The sequence below is a fragment of the Eumetopias jubatus genome, unplaced genomic scaffold, assembly GCF_037043125.1.
Source record: "Eumetopias jubatus isolate StellerSeaLion01/CBP00866 unplaced genomic scaffold, mEumJub1_p1.0 scaffold_15, whole genome shotgun sequence".
Classification (NCBI taxonomy): domain Eukaryota; kingdom Metazoa; phylum Chordata; class Mammalia; order Carnivora; family Otariidae; genus Eumetopias; species Eumetopias jubatus.
This window is the reverse complement of record NW_028274821.1, coordinates 4,237,965-4,252,648: the sequence shown is the minus strand read 5'-3', so window position 1 is coordinate 4,252,648 and position 14,684 is coordinate 4,237,965. Positions and strand designations below refer to the sequence as shown.

At 48.5% G+C, this 14,684-nt stretch overlaps 1 protein-coding gene across 2 annotated transcripts; it reads left to right on the top strand.

Moving 5' to 3' along the window:
- Positions 1-1,096: 1,096 nt before the first annotated feature.
- Positions 1,097-14,386, top strand: NFIL3 (nuclear factor, interleukin 3 regulated). Of its 2 annotated transcripts, none has more exons than XM_028117330.2 (2): positions 1,097-1,204; positions 12,544-14,386. In XM_028117330.2, the coding sequence occupies exon 2, from the start codon at positions 12,697-12,699 to the stop codon at positions 14,083-14,085; it is 1,389 nt and encodes a 462-aa protein (XP_027973131.1). In that variant the 5' UTR covers positions 1,097-1,204; positions 12,544-12,696; the 3' UTR covers positions 14,086-14,386. The 2 variants fall into 2 exon arrangements, with proteins under 2 accessions (XP_027973131.1, XP_027973130.1); XM_028117329.2 differs by lacking the exon at positions 1,097-1,204 and adding an exon at positions 9,983-10,726.
- Positions 14,387-14,684: the final 298 nt, after the last annotated feature.

Below are 14,684 nucleotides of genomic sequence, written 5' to 3'. Positions count from 1 at the left end.
CCGCTAGCTCCGATATCACCGTTCAGCCCCAGCAGCGCACGCCAGCGGGCGTACCAGCCGGGCGCACCCGCGGCGGCCACCTCTTGGCGTGGCCGGGGGCAGATGGACCTCGGCGAGCCTCGTTTCCCAGTCCTATTACGCAACAACTTTGCATCCGTCATCCTCGCCCTAATTGTGCAGGGGGCGGTGTTTGTGTGTTGCGCTTTCTCTCCCCGCTCCCGGCCGTCGCGCTCCCCGGAGAGAGGCGCGGGGGCATTGTAATCGCTGCCTACGCAGCACCGCGGGGCTCCAACCGGCAGCCAGCCCTCCTCCCCACCGCTGCCCGCCCCGAGTGCTGGCAGCTCGCCAGCGCCCCCCTCCAATTTCCACCCCCCTTCGCCCACCCCAAGGAGGAGGGGTCCTCCCGCGAGGGTGCGGGGAGGGGCAGGCGGAGGTCCGCGCCACGCCCGGGTCGCCGCGGCCCTCGGCCGGGTACTCGGTCGGCAACAGGTAGCCCCGACGCTGCGTGCTCGGGGAGACAAAAAGCGCCTGTGAGTGAGCGCGGATCTCCGGGCTCCCGGAGGCACCGCGGCGACCGGAGGGCGAAGGCAGCGGTGGGAGAGCCGGACGGCAAGGGTGGAGGGGCGGGGGGTTTCGGGCCCTTCCCCAGCTCGCCCCGGTTGCGGCGGCGGCGCTGGCCGTTGCGCAACCCTAGAGCCGGGCGCGGGGCGCGGGGCTCAGATCCTCGCGGCGCTCGGGCGGCGGCGCTGGCCGCGGCAGGGGAGGGACGCGGGCGGCCGGCGGCGCAGCGGGGAGAGGGGGCAGAGCGGAGCGGGCGGGGGGAGGGGGAGGGGGGGGCGGGCCTGGGGGGGCGGGGCCGAGGAGAGCCCGCCCCCGCTGGCCGCGGCCATTGGTGGCGGGCCGGGGGCGGGTGCGGGCGCGGCGATTGGGGCCGCGGCCGCCCGTCACCGCGAGGCTGGCGGGCGGCGACGTAGCGCGGCGCTCGGAACTGACCTACTAACACACATCTCCCGGCGCGGCCACGGCGCCCGCGGACCCGGCGCGCCGCCCGCCTCCCGCGCCGCGCCCTCGCCGCCGCCCGCCGCCGCCCGCCGCCGCCGCCCCGGAGGCCCGGCCCGAGCCCCGCGCGCCGCGGGGCCCCGCTCCCGGCCGCCCGCGCTCTCTCCCCGCCGCCCGAGCTCGCCGTCCCGAGAGCAGGAACACGGTAAGCGTTCCGCCCACCGCCGCCCTGGCCCGGCGCCCCGCTCCCCGCCCGCTCCCGGGGCGCGCGGCCGGCGGGCGCGGGGCGCGGGCCGGGCTGTGCGCGGGGCTGGCCGGCGGCGGCGGGGAGTGTGCGCGGGGCATTTATTACATAAACTTTTGCTGCCTTGTCAGGAGGGGACTCGCCACCTTAAGGTGGCTGCTTTGATTGCAGCGCCCTCGCGCCGGCACGTAGTCCGGGCTGGCTTGCGCTCCCCCCCGCTGCTGTTGCATAATGTCTCCTGATTTCAGGAAAATTGATGTTTTGGTGGAGGAGAGCGCCGGGGAGGCTGAGCCATCTCGAGCGGGAAGGGCAGCGCTCCCTCCTTTCTCGTCCCTTCTGCGGGGCTGGCGGTGGGGGAGGCGGGGGGCGCGGAGGGGGCTGAGTAAATGGGACTAGTCTTGATTTTCTTGTTGAGAAAGAGCGTTGGTAGCGTGAACCGTGACGGCATTCCGAGAATGCGTGCGCGGCGTTTGTTTGTGTCAGGGGCTGTGTCTGCACCGACGTCTTCCACCCTGTTTGTCGTCAGCGTGTGTTACCAGCGCCCGGGAAGGTTGTGGGATTTGTCCTTGCGCAGATTGCATAATCTGTCCACCGTGAAATATTGGCTAGGGTTACGGGCAGATGTGGGAATGTGCACGGACGTGTGCAATGATTTGGAAATTTTAGCGCAGCGTTGGATATTAGATCGTCATTTATATCTATACTACGTCCCAAATAAAAAGATCTATTTCTCAGCACTCCTACAAGACATGAAGAATTCCTCGGGTTGTATTCTGATCTTGGGTACTCCCGGGGTTCGCCCCTTAGGTGTCCTGAGCTATTATTTTTAAATCTGGGACGAACCATTGTGGCGTTTACCTCCCTACCTTCTTGATTTTCACGTATTCCATTCCATCAGCCCTTTTTCTCACCTTATTGTCATTGCTTTTTCAGACACGACAAGACAGATCGCATAATAGTTTCCTGGAAATGTTGCATTATGTAACTGCCGAATTTGCTGGCAGTCAGCATAGGAAGCGGGAGCTAATTACGTGATTTTATAATCTTGCTACAAAGAAAGTAGGACAATCTCAGCCTTTAAAATGTCACTGTAACGTTTTTTTTTTTTTTTTAAGGATAATTTTAAACAGGAAAGTAGACAACCGGGTAAAGCATTGAGTTAGCTCACGCTGCCGAATGTGTGTCTTTTGCCCTAAATGAAATGTGCGTTCTTCTAAATTTAGCCCTATCACATTTTAACAATCGTGGCCTCGCAGCGCTATTTCTGGTGTTTTCTCCAGGGCTATGTGCAAATACAAGTTCAAGGCCATTTGCTGTAGTTTTAACTCTACGCCTTCGGAGACCTTTGATAAGATTGTATTTTTAGGAAGGCATTTCGCAGAGCCCGGTGATTTGCTGGATGCTGACTCCCATTTATCTTTATAAAGGACACTTTAGGAAAGTGCTGTGTTCCCTGAGAACAGCAGGGGATGGCCAAGTGTCATCTTCTGGTCTTGGCTTTTGTAAATAACAACAGGGAATGAGGTCACAAGTATTTATTTCACATCGTGGGTATTTTTTTTTCTCCAGACCAGCTATGATTTATGGGAAACAGATATAGGTTAGTGGATTGCATTTTTTTGGTGTAGATTCCCTAGTTTTATTCCTGTGAATATGTATGAATATATAATGTACCCATATTTTAAATTTCTTCCGGCACTCTTAGGTAGTGTAATTATGTGTGAATATATGTATATGATGGTGTGTATATGTCAGATTTTTTCCCCTGACGTAACATTTAAATAACTAAAGAGCAGGGTTTGGGTTTTTTTGGGGGGGGAGGGGGGCGTATTTTAGACATTCATACCTGGAACAAATTATATTACCCCAAATAATTGCAGTTGCTTTCCAACAAGCTAATACTGCTCCAGGCCCCCCGGTGTCAGACCTCGACCTACTTTGGAGCTTGGGCAGGGAGCCCCGGGCCTGCAGTGGAACACGTAGCGCCACCTTCCGATCGCGACCTCCAGGGGCGCGCCCTCCCGCTTGCGGGCTCTTGGGGGACGGAGACAGGGGGCTGGGAGGTGGGGGCGGAGCGTGGGGGCCTAGGGTCGGGACCCCGGAGCGCCCTGGGCGGCGCTTGGGCAGGAGCCGCACCGCGGCCTGCGCGCCTCCTCGCCCCCTCCCCACATTCCTTTGTTCTGGCGAGGGGGTCCTGGCAGCGCCGAGGCCCCGCTGCGCCGCCCACCCGGTGGGGGCGGGTCCCGGTGAGGCGCCGCTCTGGGGGCGCGGAGGGACCTGTGCCGGGGAGTGCGGGTGCGCTTAGGGTTCGCCCCGCCGAGGGAGGGGAGAGGAGCGCAGCCGGGGAGGAATGGGAGGGGAGCTGGGGAGGAGCGAGAGGCGCCCAGGGCGAGGCGCAAGGAGAGGGCAGCCGGGCGGCTCGGCAGTTCTAGCGGCCTGCCTCCTGCCTTTTGCCCCGTGAGCTTCTGAGCACCGCGCACACCTTTGTTCCAGGCGGCTTCATTGTATTTCGGAGCCAAGTGCTTCTTGATTCGTGAAGTGAGAAAGACTAAGAAAACCTCCAATGTCAACAGACCACGGACATTGGGGGTGGAGACGCTCCAGCATTAATGGTGATGGAAAGGGGCGCCCGGCTTGAATGTGGCTATAGTCGAGTCTTTCTTTTTCTTTCTTTCTTTTTCTTTTCTTTTCTTTTTTTTTTTTTATGAACCTTTACTTCATGTGGTCAAAGGCTAGAGTAGAAAGAACTTGAATTCCCCGAGTTCAAAATAAAACAAAAATCAAAACGCCCACGTAGACGCCGCTGTCCTACTGTAAGACTACAGTACTTTCATCCTGGCATAAAGACTTCTGAGAGTGTGCTCAGCAACTGGTTTGCAGTGAATTCAGGGCGACATCACAGGTGTTCTCCGGCAGTCTGCTTTGTTGAAAAGTTGGTTTCTCTGGGATCACATCCTACATCCGTGCCCCTCAATCAGTTTCTCTCTTGAGCTGCAGGCCACTGTCTGTAGTTAGGGACCAGCTCTGGCGGAGTGCTTAGAGTTCAGGCTCAGAAGAGCTGGGCCCTAAGGCCCCAGCCTGTGATTTTTGGGAGCTGCTGTGATCTCTGCTGGTGTCCAGAGTAAACTGAGGGAATATGACCCATCGAGCTGGGTAGTTTTGAGGAGCTCAGTAAACCGTTCCCATACAATTCACCAGGAACCAGATTTTTTTTTTTTTTAATAAAGGCAGTCACCTTCATTTTTCTCTGCCTAAATCTCTGTCCAATAATAGTAAGGACTGAAGTTTGAGTTAAGCCTATAATTAAAGATCCTTCTTGGGATACATTTTTGTTCCAATAATGATTACTTTTTTTTCCCCCTCTCAAAACTGTGTGCCATTGTGTTCACTGGTAATTTAAGTTTGAAGTGAATTCTTGACAGTGTTGCGGAGCCTCCGAAATCACTGGGTTAATGTTTGGGGGAAGCGTGGGTAGGAACACAGAGGTGAGTTGGTGGTGGCAGGAATGATGTAACAAGTGCCACACAGCCCTGGCTTTTTCCAGTTCCTTTGACTTCTCTGTGACGGCTTTCCTTGGCCTGATCATCCACATCTCTACACATCTGTGGCCCGAGACCAGCCGAGGCGGGTTAGACCCCACAGATGGGCCCTCTGGGAAGAAGTGTGCGCAGCCTGTGTGCTTGACGACTAAGGCTGTGTCCTGTGAAACTGCTGATGTTTGGCCTTTTTGATTAATACACAGATTTCATCTGGTTGAGCCTTCTACCTGCCGCACAGGGCAGGGCTTCCCTAAGAATGGTGAGAGGCTCAAAAGCCCTGGCACTCAACATCGGCATTGCCTTGATGCTGCTCATTCTTAAGAAATAAAATGAAGAGCTTATTCCTAGCCCCTTAGCCTGCTTGTGCCTGACACTGTGCTGCCTTCTATCACCATCCCCATTCTACAGGTGAGGGAGTAGAGGCACAACAGATGGATTAGCAGCCCAGACCACCAGCCTGAAAACGGGAGGGGGAGCTGTGCTAGTAACACCCCCCCCATCTCTCTCCCTCCCCAGAGTGTGAATGCTAGCTCACTGGAGTCTTTGAAACAATTTCCTTTTCTGTGTTAAAGGCTTATCTTTGCGAAGTGCAATTATAACATCAGTGTGATGCAACAACCTGAAAATTAAAAACCCTTTGTTAGAGCGCTTTCCCGTGTTGAGCAACTGCCTGACTCACCCACGGAGTGGATATTTCTAGTTGACCTTGCCTTGGTCCACAGTCAGCTCCACCAAGTGAATGTGATTGCCGCATGGCATGGAAAAGGTGCAGTCATGTTGCCTCGGCTTTATTTTTACCCGAGCTAAAATCACACATACTTCATTATTTCCATTGTAATCCAGATGGCACTGATGCTGTGAGGAGTTGTTTATTTTTAATTTGTATTGAGGGAATGAGAGCACACTTGGGATTCGATTCAAACTATGACAGAAACAATGTAATTGAAGCTCCTTTAATATGCATTTCTGGGTTTTGTGAGGTGTGCCAGTATTTCACAGGATTAACACATTGTCTGATATCCTGTTATTTTCCTAAATTGTATTTGAGTTGATTTTTATCCAGATCAGACTCATTGAGAATGTCGAAAGACGTTGACCTTTGATCACAGACATTACATAAGAGTTTTTTCGGTTTCAAAATTAATTTGTATTACCACTACCCCCAATCACCTCTCAAATTTCTTTGCAAATAACTTTCCTGTAGTTAAAAAAAAAAAAAAAACATTTCTCATACGGTTTTAATTAGAGAGCTTAAGCTTGTTTTTATGATAAAGTTTAGTGGGGATTTTCTAGATGCCATTCGTAATAATCTGTGCTTTGAGGACTCAGTTTCATTGGAATCAGAATGATCTTTGTATTACACGCCTTTAGTTATCAGACCATGGTGTCTTTATCAATTAACTCTCCAAGGATCTTAAAGGGCAATTCAATAGCCTTCAAGTAAACATGAAAACATTTTTTTTTAAAAATCTGTCCTATTCATAAGGCACGTAGTAAAGTAAATGACATTTGTAATCATCTGCTCACTGGGTAAGAAAGTGAAATAAAAAAGAAGAAATCAAAAAGTCAAGCTGAGGAGAACTGGAGTGGTTGGTTCTTCAGTGTACTTACAAACATTCAAGAACTTTCCCTAACCCTCCCCACCTCAGTCCTGCACCCACACCATTTCTGCCACCATTCTGCGTGTTGCACGGGCTCTGCTGGGGGGAACCCATGGCAGAATTTCCTGTAACAGTTACTTTGTGATTGTTGGCGTCCCTTAGGATTTCAGATTAGTTGTCAGACTGATACATTATCTTTGGAAGTAGCAAGGAAACTAGCGGTCCCCACTTTGAAGTGACTGCAGCTTTTTAAAAATGCTTTACTATTCCTCTCCCCCCCTAACCCCATACCCAGATTCTTCTCCCTCTTCAGTGAGGGTGTGGCTGGTCTTTCCTTCCCCAGCCGTGCAGTTGTTTCTATGTGTTAGCATCTTTGCCCTTCCTGCACACAGTCTTCCGAATATTTGCATTGTGCGCTGTAGGTTACAAACACAGGCCTCTTATAAAAGAGTGTCAAATTATACTGTTTCATATTTCAGTTCCTTAAGTTCTATCAGTGCTATCACCAAATGCAATGTTGTCATATCTGTTAAGATTGAATCTAATTTTTAAGTGGTCCTTTGTTGAGGATGAGAGTGCAAGAAACTTGAAATATTTTCACATAGCATAAACTTGATCAGATTTTGACACATTTATTTACAAATGCGCCCAAATAGAAAAAGTAGGTTAATTTGTTGCTATGATAGGACAGACTTTGGCAAAGCATGAGAATCACTCACTGTATGTGTGTGTTCATATCTGGATCACGTACACATTTCTCTCTAATGTTAGGGTTAAAGTCTGTGTGACTAGAAATAGAATTCTCTTGCTGAATGGGGGGCACTTCATTGGCAATTAGAGAGGTTTAGCATAGTTTTATTAATTTAAAAAGCCTTTGGGGCACCTGGCTGGCTCAGTTGGTGGAGCGTGTGACTCTTGATCTTGGGGTCGTGAGTTCCAGCCCCACGTTGGGCATAGAGATTACTTTAAAAAAGAAAAGCCTTTAATTTTTCAGCCTGATGAGAAAATCCCCTTGTGACTTCAGCGCTCGCTGAGTTTTTTCACACACATTCCCCCCCCCCATCCCCTTTGACTGCACATGCGTATTTCTTCCTGTTTGATCTTTGCTTTTAAGTACTGGATTTTATTCTTATCCACGAACAGAAGTAAAGCGTTTTATTGAAACAGTCATGTCATCAATTGTTAACCCTACCACGAGAAATGTAGGTTGACCTTTTGCTAGTTTTAATAGTTTAAAGAGCTGTGAATTGATTAACTTTATTTGCTTATTTTTCACCGAAATGACATGTATCTCAAAAACAAGCAGCTCTCTGCTTAGTGGACAGATAGTTTACAATTTAACATAAAATGATTTTTTTTTCTTTAATGGTACCTATACTGTGCCTCTGAGGGAATAAATGGCATATCCAGAGAGTGGAGGACAATGAGATAGTTCTCTTTCAAAAATGCTTCCCAAATATGGAGCACTCCAAATAGTATCTCATCTTGTGTAAATTTTTAAATCAAAATATGTAATACAAGCTATTTGTAAGAAGACTTCCCCTTTAAAGGGAGCATTAATAACAAACTTTTCTCATAGTAGACGATTTAATGTCTAAACTATTGGTAGGATTTTAGATGCTGGAGACAAAATGTTCCTTCTTGTTTTGGAGAGAGTTTGAATTGCCAGCCACGGTTCTTCTGGGAGGTGCGCTGGGGGCCGGGACGGGCGCAGGTCTGTCTCTGTAAGCAGAAGTAACCATGTTACTCCTCGAGGAGGAATTTGGTGGAGACTTACAGGTTGTGAACTTGTATTCTTTTTTAGACTTTTTTAAGCCAAATTATAATCTTAATTAAAGATCACGTTTAGGTCATCTGACTTGAATACACATGACAGCTCAGCGTTTACCAAACCTAACTCCCGCCTGTGGAAGTGGTGTAACATATTCCGAAAAGCATGAATTAGAGACAGTGGCCCGCGTTAGGGACGGGAAGATATGTCGGTGGGAATGTGGTATCTCCGGCTCTTCGATTTCTCTTTCTATTCGTGTTCTTATGAAGCAGCCCTGTTATCTAATGGGGGTGGTGAGGCTGATCACGCCGAACATGCCAGTGTCACAGAGCCGGCAGGAAGGGACAGTTGCCTGAGAAAGGAAATGGAAGGGGCGCCCACAGTCTAGCACTGGTGGCGGCCCGAAAGCGTGACGCAGAGGCGACGTGGGCGTTAAATCAATGCGAAGGGAAAACAGTTTGGAACAGAGTCGTTAGTTGAGCATAAACCCCGATGTGTTAGAAAGCCGTGTAAACCACGTTAGCACTTCTTTGAGTTCACTCTCAGGGGACACGACTGGTTTCTAAGGCCCAGCTCTGCCCTTCAGCACTGTGTGATCTTGGGAAAGTCACTCAGTCTCTCTGTGTTTCAACTACCCACCTCCCCTCCATGTTGAAAATGGATACTTTTTGGTTTTGTACCAAAAAATCATAGAATCCAATGCCCCTAGGCATTGTTTTTCTTTTCCCCTATTTTAGCATATAGGATTGTCAGGAGATTAAAATTTTAGCAGAGATGAGAGTTTAGAATGTTTTTGTAATTCATTAAATACTCTCGGAATATAAAACAACAGCCAAAGAAGCTGGAGGAAAGTTCCAGGTGGTACCTTTGTTGCTTTAAGGAAGTTCTCGCCGCATCTGGTGGTGCCTTACTACTGCAAGACTAACGTAGTAAATGGGTGTGTATTACTCAGAAGTGGGAGTGATCTAGAAGAGGAACTGGGCACACACCAGAACAACCCTGTGCAAGCGTCGGAGAGGGTGCTGGTAGGGGAGCTGGACTGGGATCTGGGCTGCAGCTGAGCTCTGCTGCTTAACCAGCTGGGAGGCATGGGGCAGGTCACTGGACTTCTCCGAGCCTTTTCTGTTTTGAAAACCGTTGTCGTGAGGGTAATGAACACAGGAGAGGCCAGACCCATGGTCCCTACTGTGTGGTAAGTGTTCAGTAAATGGCACGTGTTGGGATTGCTTGTGGTGTTGTCACCATACCAAGAAACAAGCAGAGGGGCTAGAAAGGATGTGCTGGGTGACCCGGTCCCCATGTTGACGGCTCCCATCACACATGCCTCCCCTAGTGCTGGGTTCTCCGGTCTGGCTCCCGCAGGAGACTAGGAGTACCTTGAGTCTTGAGTTTGGTTTTCCCTCCCTCTTTATGTGCCCCCAGTCTGGCTCAGTGCCTGGTCCACAGTAGGCGCTCCGTATTCTGTGTTGAATAAATCAATTAATGAATAAGAGAAGCTCTCTGTTAACAAGTAAAATGTCTTTTTTTAGAATTTACATAATAATATTCAGTTAAAAAAAAACTATCAGAAAGTGTTTCACTTATAAAACTCCCTTAGATAAGGCAAATGAGTGACTGCCAATCAAATGTCGGATACCTCTACATTCAGTTTGTTGCTAGGACACAAAGACAATACTTTGCACCCTGAAAAAAATTGCAGACTAGTTGGATGTACAAAACAAACCTGCAGAAAGACACAGTGTACGAAATCAGCACCTTTCTGGGCATTATCTCATACACGTGATAAACTTTTTTATCAAGTAAAAAATTATTTTTATCAAGTAAAAAATATTGATAAAAAATATCTGATAAAAAATATTACAGAAGATACTCTTAAGATAGTAGGTGGTGATTTGCCAGTGAGTCAGAGAGACAATTAGTATTTGCAGATGAGGGAAGACTCCCAGATTCTGGTACATGTAGTAAAATTCACATAGGAAGGAGATTGAAAAGAAAGGAGACTTCCTGTAGGTTTTGAATGTCCCAAGGAGGTTCTAAAGATGACAGAGTGGACACGTGGTGCTTCGACTGCGAGAAGGAGGGGTCGGAGAGATGCTAAGACACGGGGGATACTTTTGTTAGATGGAGTGTGGGGCAGTGTCCTCCACGGAGTGTGGTGAGGGCAGCCCCCCCCTCTGGAGGCTCCTGGCACATGCGGCCTTCGGACCAGGAGGCTGCAAAGTCCCAACCCCCCTGGTAGATTTGAAATGATAAAAATGGGTGAGAAATGGTGAAATAAGGAAACATTTAGGAAGAGTAACTAAGGCAGAATGGTGGGGCATTTCAAAAGCGTAACTGTGAAAACTCACTGGGGAGACAAACGTAAAAAGCATGTGACTTTTTTTTTTTTTTAAAGGAGGGGACACAGTTTAAAATGCAAGGGAAAGAGTGAGTCTCCAGTGGAAAATGTATCCAGATAATAGTGTTCAAGGAACTGTACGATGTTTCAGAAAACAGTACGTGAGGAGCTGGTGGAGCTTTGACGGACACCCCCCCAAAAAAGATCGGTGCTACAGTTCTCCAGCTGGTGAAGGTGTTGACTCTTTGCCTCAACACTCAGTTGACTGGGGTGGTGGGGACTTGGCGGAGCTGGGGAACAGAAATCTTTGCTAGCCGTGAAGAGTCCACTGATATGTAGAGGAAAGAATGGATTTTCGTGTCAGAAGACGAACCTGAGTGGGAATATAGAAAGCAGTGTTGTTGCACTAAGTGATAACTGGAAAGATTCCCTTTTTACACCATCACTGCCTACTGTGCAGACTCCTTGCCTTCAGGTCGTGTTATCAAAAACAAACTGAAACTTGGTGTTATTAATCATGGGTTTCGCTAAGTCGCAACTGCCTGTTTCCATGTTGGCTCAGCTTGACGGACAAAAATGTGGCATTAAACCTTACTCTTTATGATCCTGAAATTATTACATCATTTCTTCTGTTCCTTCTGGAAAAGGCGCAAGAAGCTGGCAGGCTTTTCCAGCTGATAAAATTAAACTTCACTTCATTAGTCATTACAAAACTATGCACAAGAAAGGGAGAGTGATGTAAAACAAAAACATTAAACCTTTTTAATGTGGCAGGAGAGAGTGCCGTATGCAGATAGCACTGAAGGAACGGTGGTCTCCTTTATGAAAGTATTACCTACTGGGAAATCAGGCAGAGAAGCCCTGTCAAGAAACACAGTTGGGTCCAAAAACCACCACAAAAAGATTGTTATTGGAATCTAACATGGGTTTATTACCTCATGTCAAGCCAAATTCAGATTATAAATATCTCATCAGTGGAAAAGGAAGCTAGCCGATGGTTCTATTTTTGAGGGTTTTTTTATATTTTGTTTGAAACTAATTAGTAAAATGGAAAGAAATTCTTTCCATAATTACATTCCCTGGGTTTAAAATAATTTTAAGTTTCAAGAATGCGCTCTACTTAAAAAAAAAAAAAAGGTCCCTTTGAATAGTAACTGTTTATTTTAGTCCCAAACTACCGCATAAATGAAATCTGCTGGGGCAGACTTTTCAGGACCCCCCCCCAAAAAAGCACCTTGGGTGCTTCAATTTTAAGTGGATGTTTGATAAATCAATTTGAAGGAACCAGAAAAAAGGAGGAACATATCTAATGTCATAGCACAGATGCATCAGAAGATATGGCTCTATTGAGAGGAGTCCTGTACATCCAGGTGTGCCGAGCCACCTGGCAGAATGCAGTCAGGGATGTGATGGACAGCTGTGTGTCCACATTAGAGTCAGATCAAAACAACCACGACTCGGGTTGTTTGTGTGGCTTTTATTTTCATTTTTGTGAAAATACAGAGTTCGCTTTAGAGTATATTTTATTCCATGTAATTGCAGAATTTGTGTATGGGTATGAGAGTTTACCTGGGAAAGTTCCTTTGAAGGTGGGTGAGCGTGTTTGCTCTGTAGTGATGTAAATGTCACCTAAAATTATTCAGAAGCACCACGATATGCAAGTACCATTTAAAACTTAACCAACCAGAGGCGATCTGTCATTTCCTTCCTGGGATGTCCTGTCTCTGCGTGCCGCGCCCTCCTCCCCCCGCCATTTCTGCTCCTGAAACAGCCTTCCTCTGTTTCTGCCTGGGCACATGCGGTTTTGCTCCCAGTGTCCTGGACCACGTGGCACTCTGCTGAGTGGTCTCACTGGGGACTTGTCCTCTACAGCCTACAGCACAGGCATTTGGGCCCCTCCCTATCTCCTTTTCCCAATGGCAGCCTCTTTGAAGGGAAGGGCTATGTCTTATTCAGACCTGTATGTCCTCCATGCTTAGCGTAGCTCCTCGTGCGTAATTGACAATAAATACTTACCCAGTGGGTAACACTCCTCTCCTGTATGATTGCAGGGAACCTAGGAGGAAGACCCCTGCTCCATTCAGTAAGAGGAGCCAGCGAGATTCGTTCCGGACAGCAGAACGGAAGAGAGAACATTGATGGCTTTCCCACCGCAGTTTTTAAAGCATTTGTGAATACTGGGGAAGGAATCTGTCCTGATTCTGATGCAGCTGAGAAAAATGCAGACCATCAAGAAGGAGCAGGCATCCCTGGATGCTAGCAGCGGTGTGGACAAGATGATGGTGCTGAACTCTGCGTTGAGTGAGGTCTCGGAAGACTTGACAGGGGGTGAAGAGCTGCTTCTGAATGAAGGCAGCGTGGGGAAGAGCAAATCTTCCGCGTGTCGGAGAAAACGGGAATTCATTCCCGATGAGAAGAAGGATGCCATGTATTGGGAAAAGAGGCGGAAAAATAACGAAGCTGCAAAGAGGTCTCGGGAGAAACGTCGACTGAATGACCTGGTTTTGGAGAACAAACTGATTGCCCTGGGAGAAGAAAACGCCACTTTAAAAGCTGAGCTGCTCTCCCTAAAATTAAAGTTTGGTTTAATTAGCTCCACAGCCTATGCCCAAGAGATTCAGAAACTCAGTCACTCTACCGCTGTGTACTTCCAAGACTACCAGGCGTCCAAGTCCAGCACCGGCCCCTTTGTGGATGAGCACGAGCCCTCGATGGTGACGAGCGGCTGCATTTCTGTCATCAAGCACTCCCCGCAGGCCTCCCTGTCCGACGTTTCTGAAGTGTCCTCGCTGGAACATTCGCAGGACGGGGCTGTGCGGGGTGGCTGTGGGAGCCCCGAGAGCAAGTTCCAGGCCATCAAGCAAGAGCCCGTGGAACTGGAGAGCTACTCGAGGGAGCCTGGTGATGAGCGGGGCGCCTACCGGGCCTCTGTCTATCAGAACCTCATGGGGACCACGTTCCCCAGCTATTCCCACTCTCCCCCTCTGCTGCAGGTCGCCCGGTCCTCCAGCAACTCCCCCAGGACGTCGGAGACAGATGACGGCGCGGTGGGGAAGTCCTCCGACGGAGAAGATGAGCAGCAGGTTCCCAAGGGCCCCATCCATTCTCCCGTGGAGCTTCAGCGCGGCCATGCCACCGTGGTGAAGGTTCCAGAAGTGAACTCCTCCGCCTTGCCGCACAAGCTCCGCATTAAAGCCAAAGCCATGCAGATCAAAGTAGAAGCGTTCGATCACGAGTTTGACGCCGCACCGAAACCGGCCTCGCCTATGGACGGGACGCCCAAGAGACATTTCGAACTCGAGAAGCATACTGCCCCAAGTATGGTACATTCTGCCCTCACCCCTTTTTCAGTGCAGGTGACTAATATTCAAGATTGGTCTCTCAAATCGGAACACTGGCATCAAAAAGAACTTAATGGCAAAACTCAGAATAGCTTCAAAACTGGAGTTGTGGAAATGCAAGACAGTGGCTACAAAGTGTCCGACCCAGAGAATTTGTTTCTGAAGCAGGGGATAGCAAACTTATCTGCAGAGGTGGTTTCACTGAAGAGACTCATAGCCACACACCAAATCTCTGCTTCGGACTCTGGGTGAATTACTACTGAAAAGCTCTGGGTCTTTAGAAAGCCGTCATTTGCAATAGATGAGTACGTTTTGTATTAGGCTGAATTTTCACTGGACCCGTGATGTCATTCCACTGTAATGTTCACACATTGTCTGCTGGGTGTCTTTTTGTGCACAAATTATTATGGAAATTAGATTGTGTTATCAACTCTGCCTTCTGTATAGTAAAATAGTCCATACAAAGCCTGTATATATTGAACATTATTTTTGTTGTTCTATTATAAAGCGTGTCAGTTACCAGTTTCAATAAAGGATTGGTGACAAACACAGACTTCTGCTCCATTGCACTTGATTTTATGGGGAAAAAAAAGCAATTTGAGTTCTAAAAGTGGATATTAAAATATTCCATGTTTTACTCATTCGGGGGAGTTTTCTCCCCTGCGTTGGGGAAAGCCAAAATGTAAGTTCAGCACATAATTTGTTTTTCTTCTAGTTTGGCCCGGGCTATAGTAAGTTTGGAAACTTTACAAAGAGAGGGCAAAAAAAAAAAAAAAAAAATAACAATGACTTTTCTTGCATTTGAGACTAATTTACTAAATTACTCCCCATTATCTATTATTTTTCTTTAA

Bases quoted from the DNA above. Each gene is read 5' to 3' on its own strand.
- NFIL3 (XM_028117330.2), top strand. From the start codon at position 12,697: ATGCAGCTGAGAAAAATGCAGACCATCAAGAAGGAGCAGGCATCCCTG.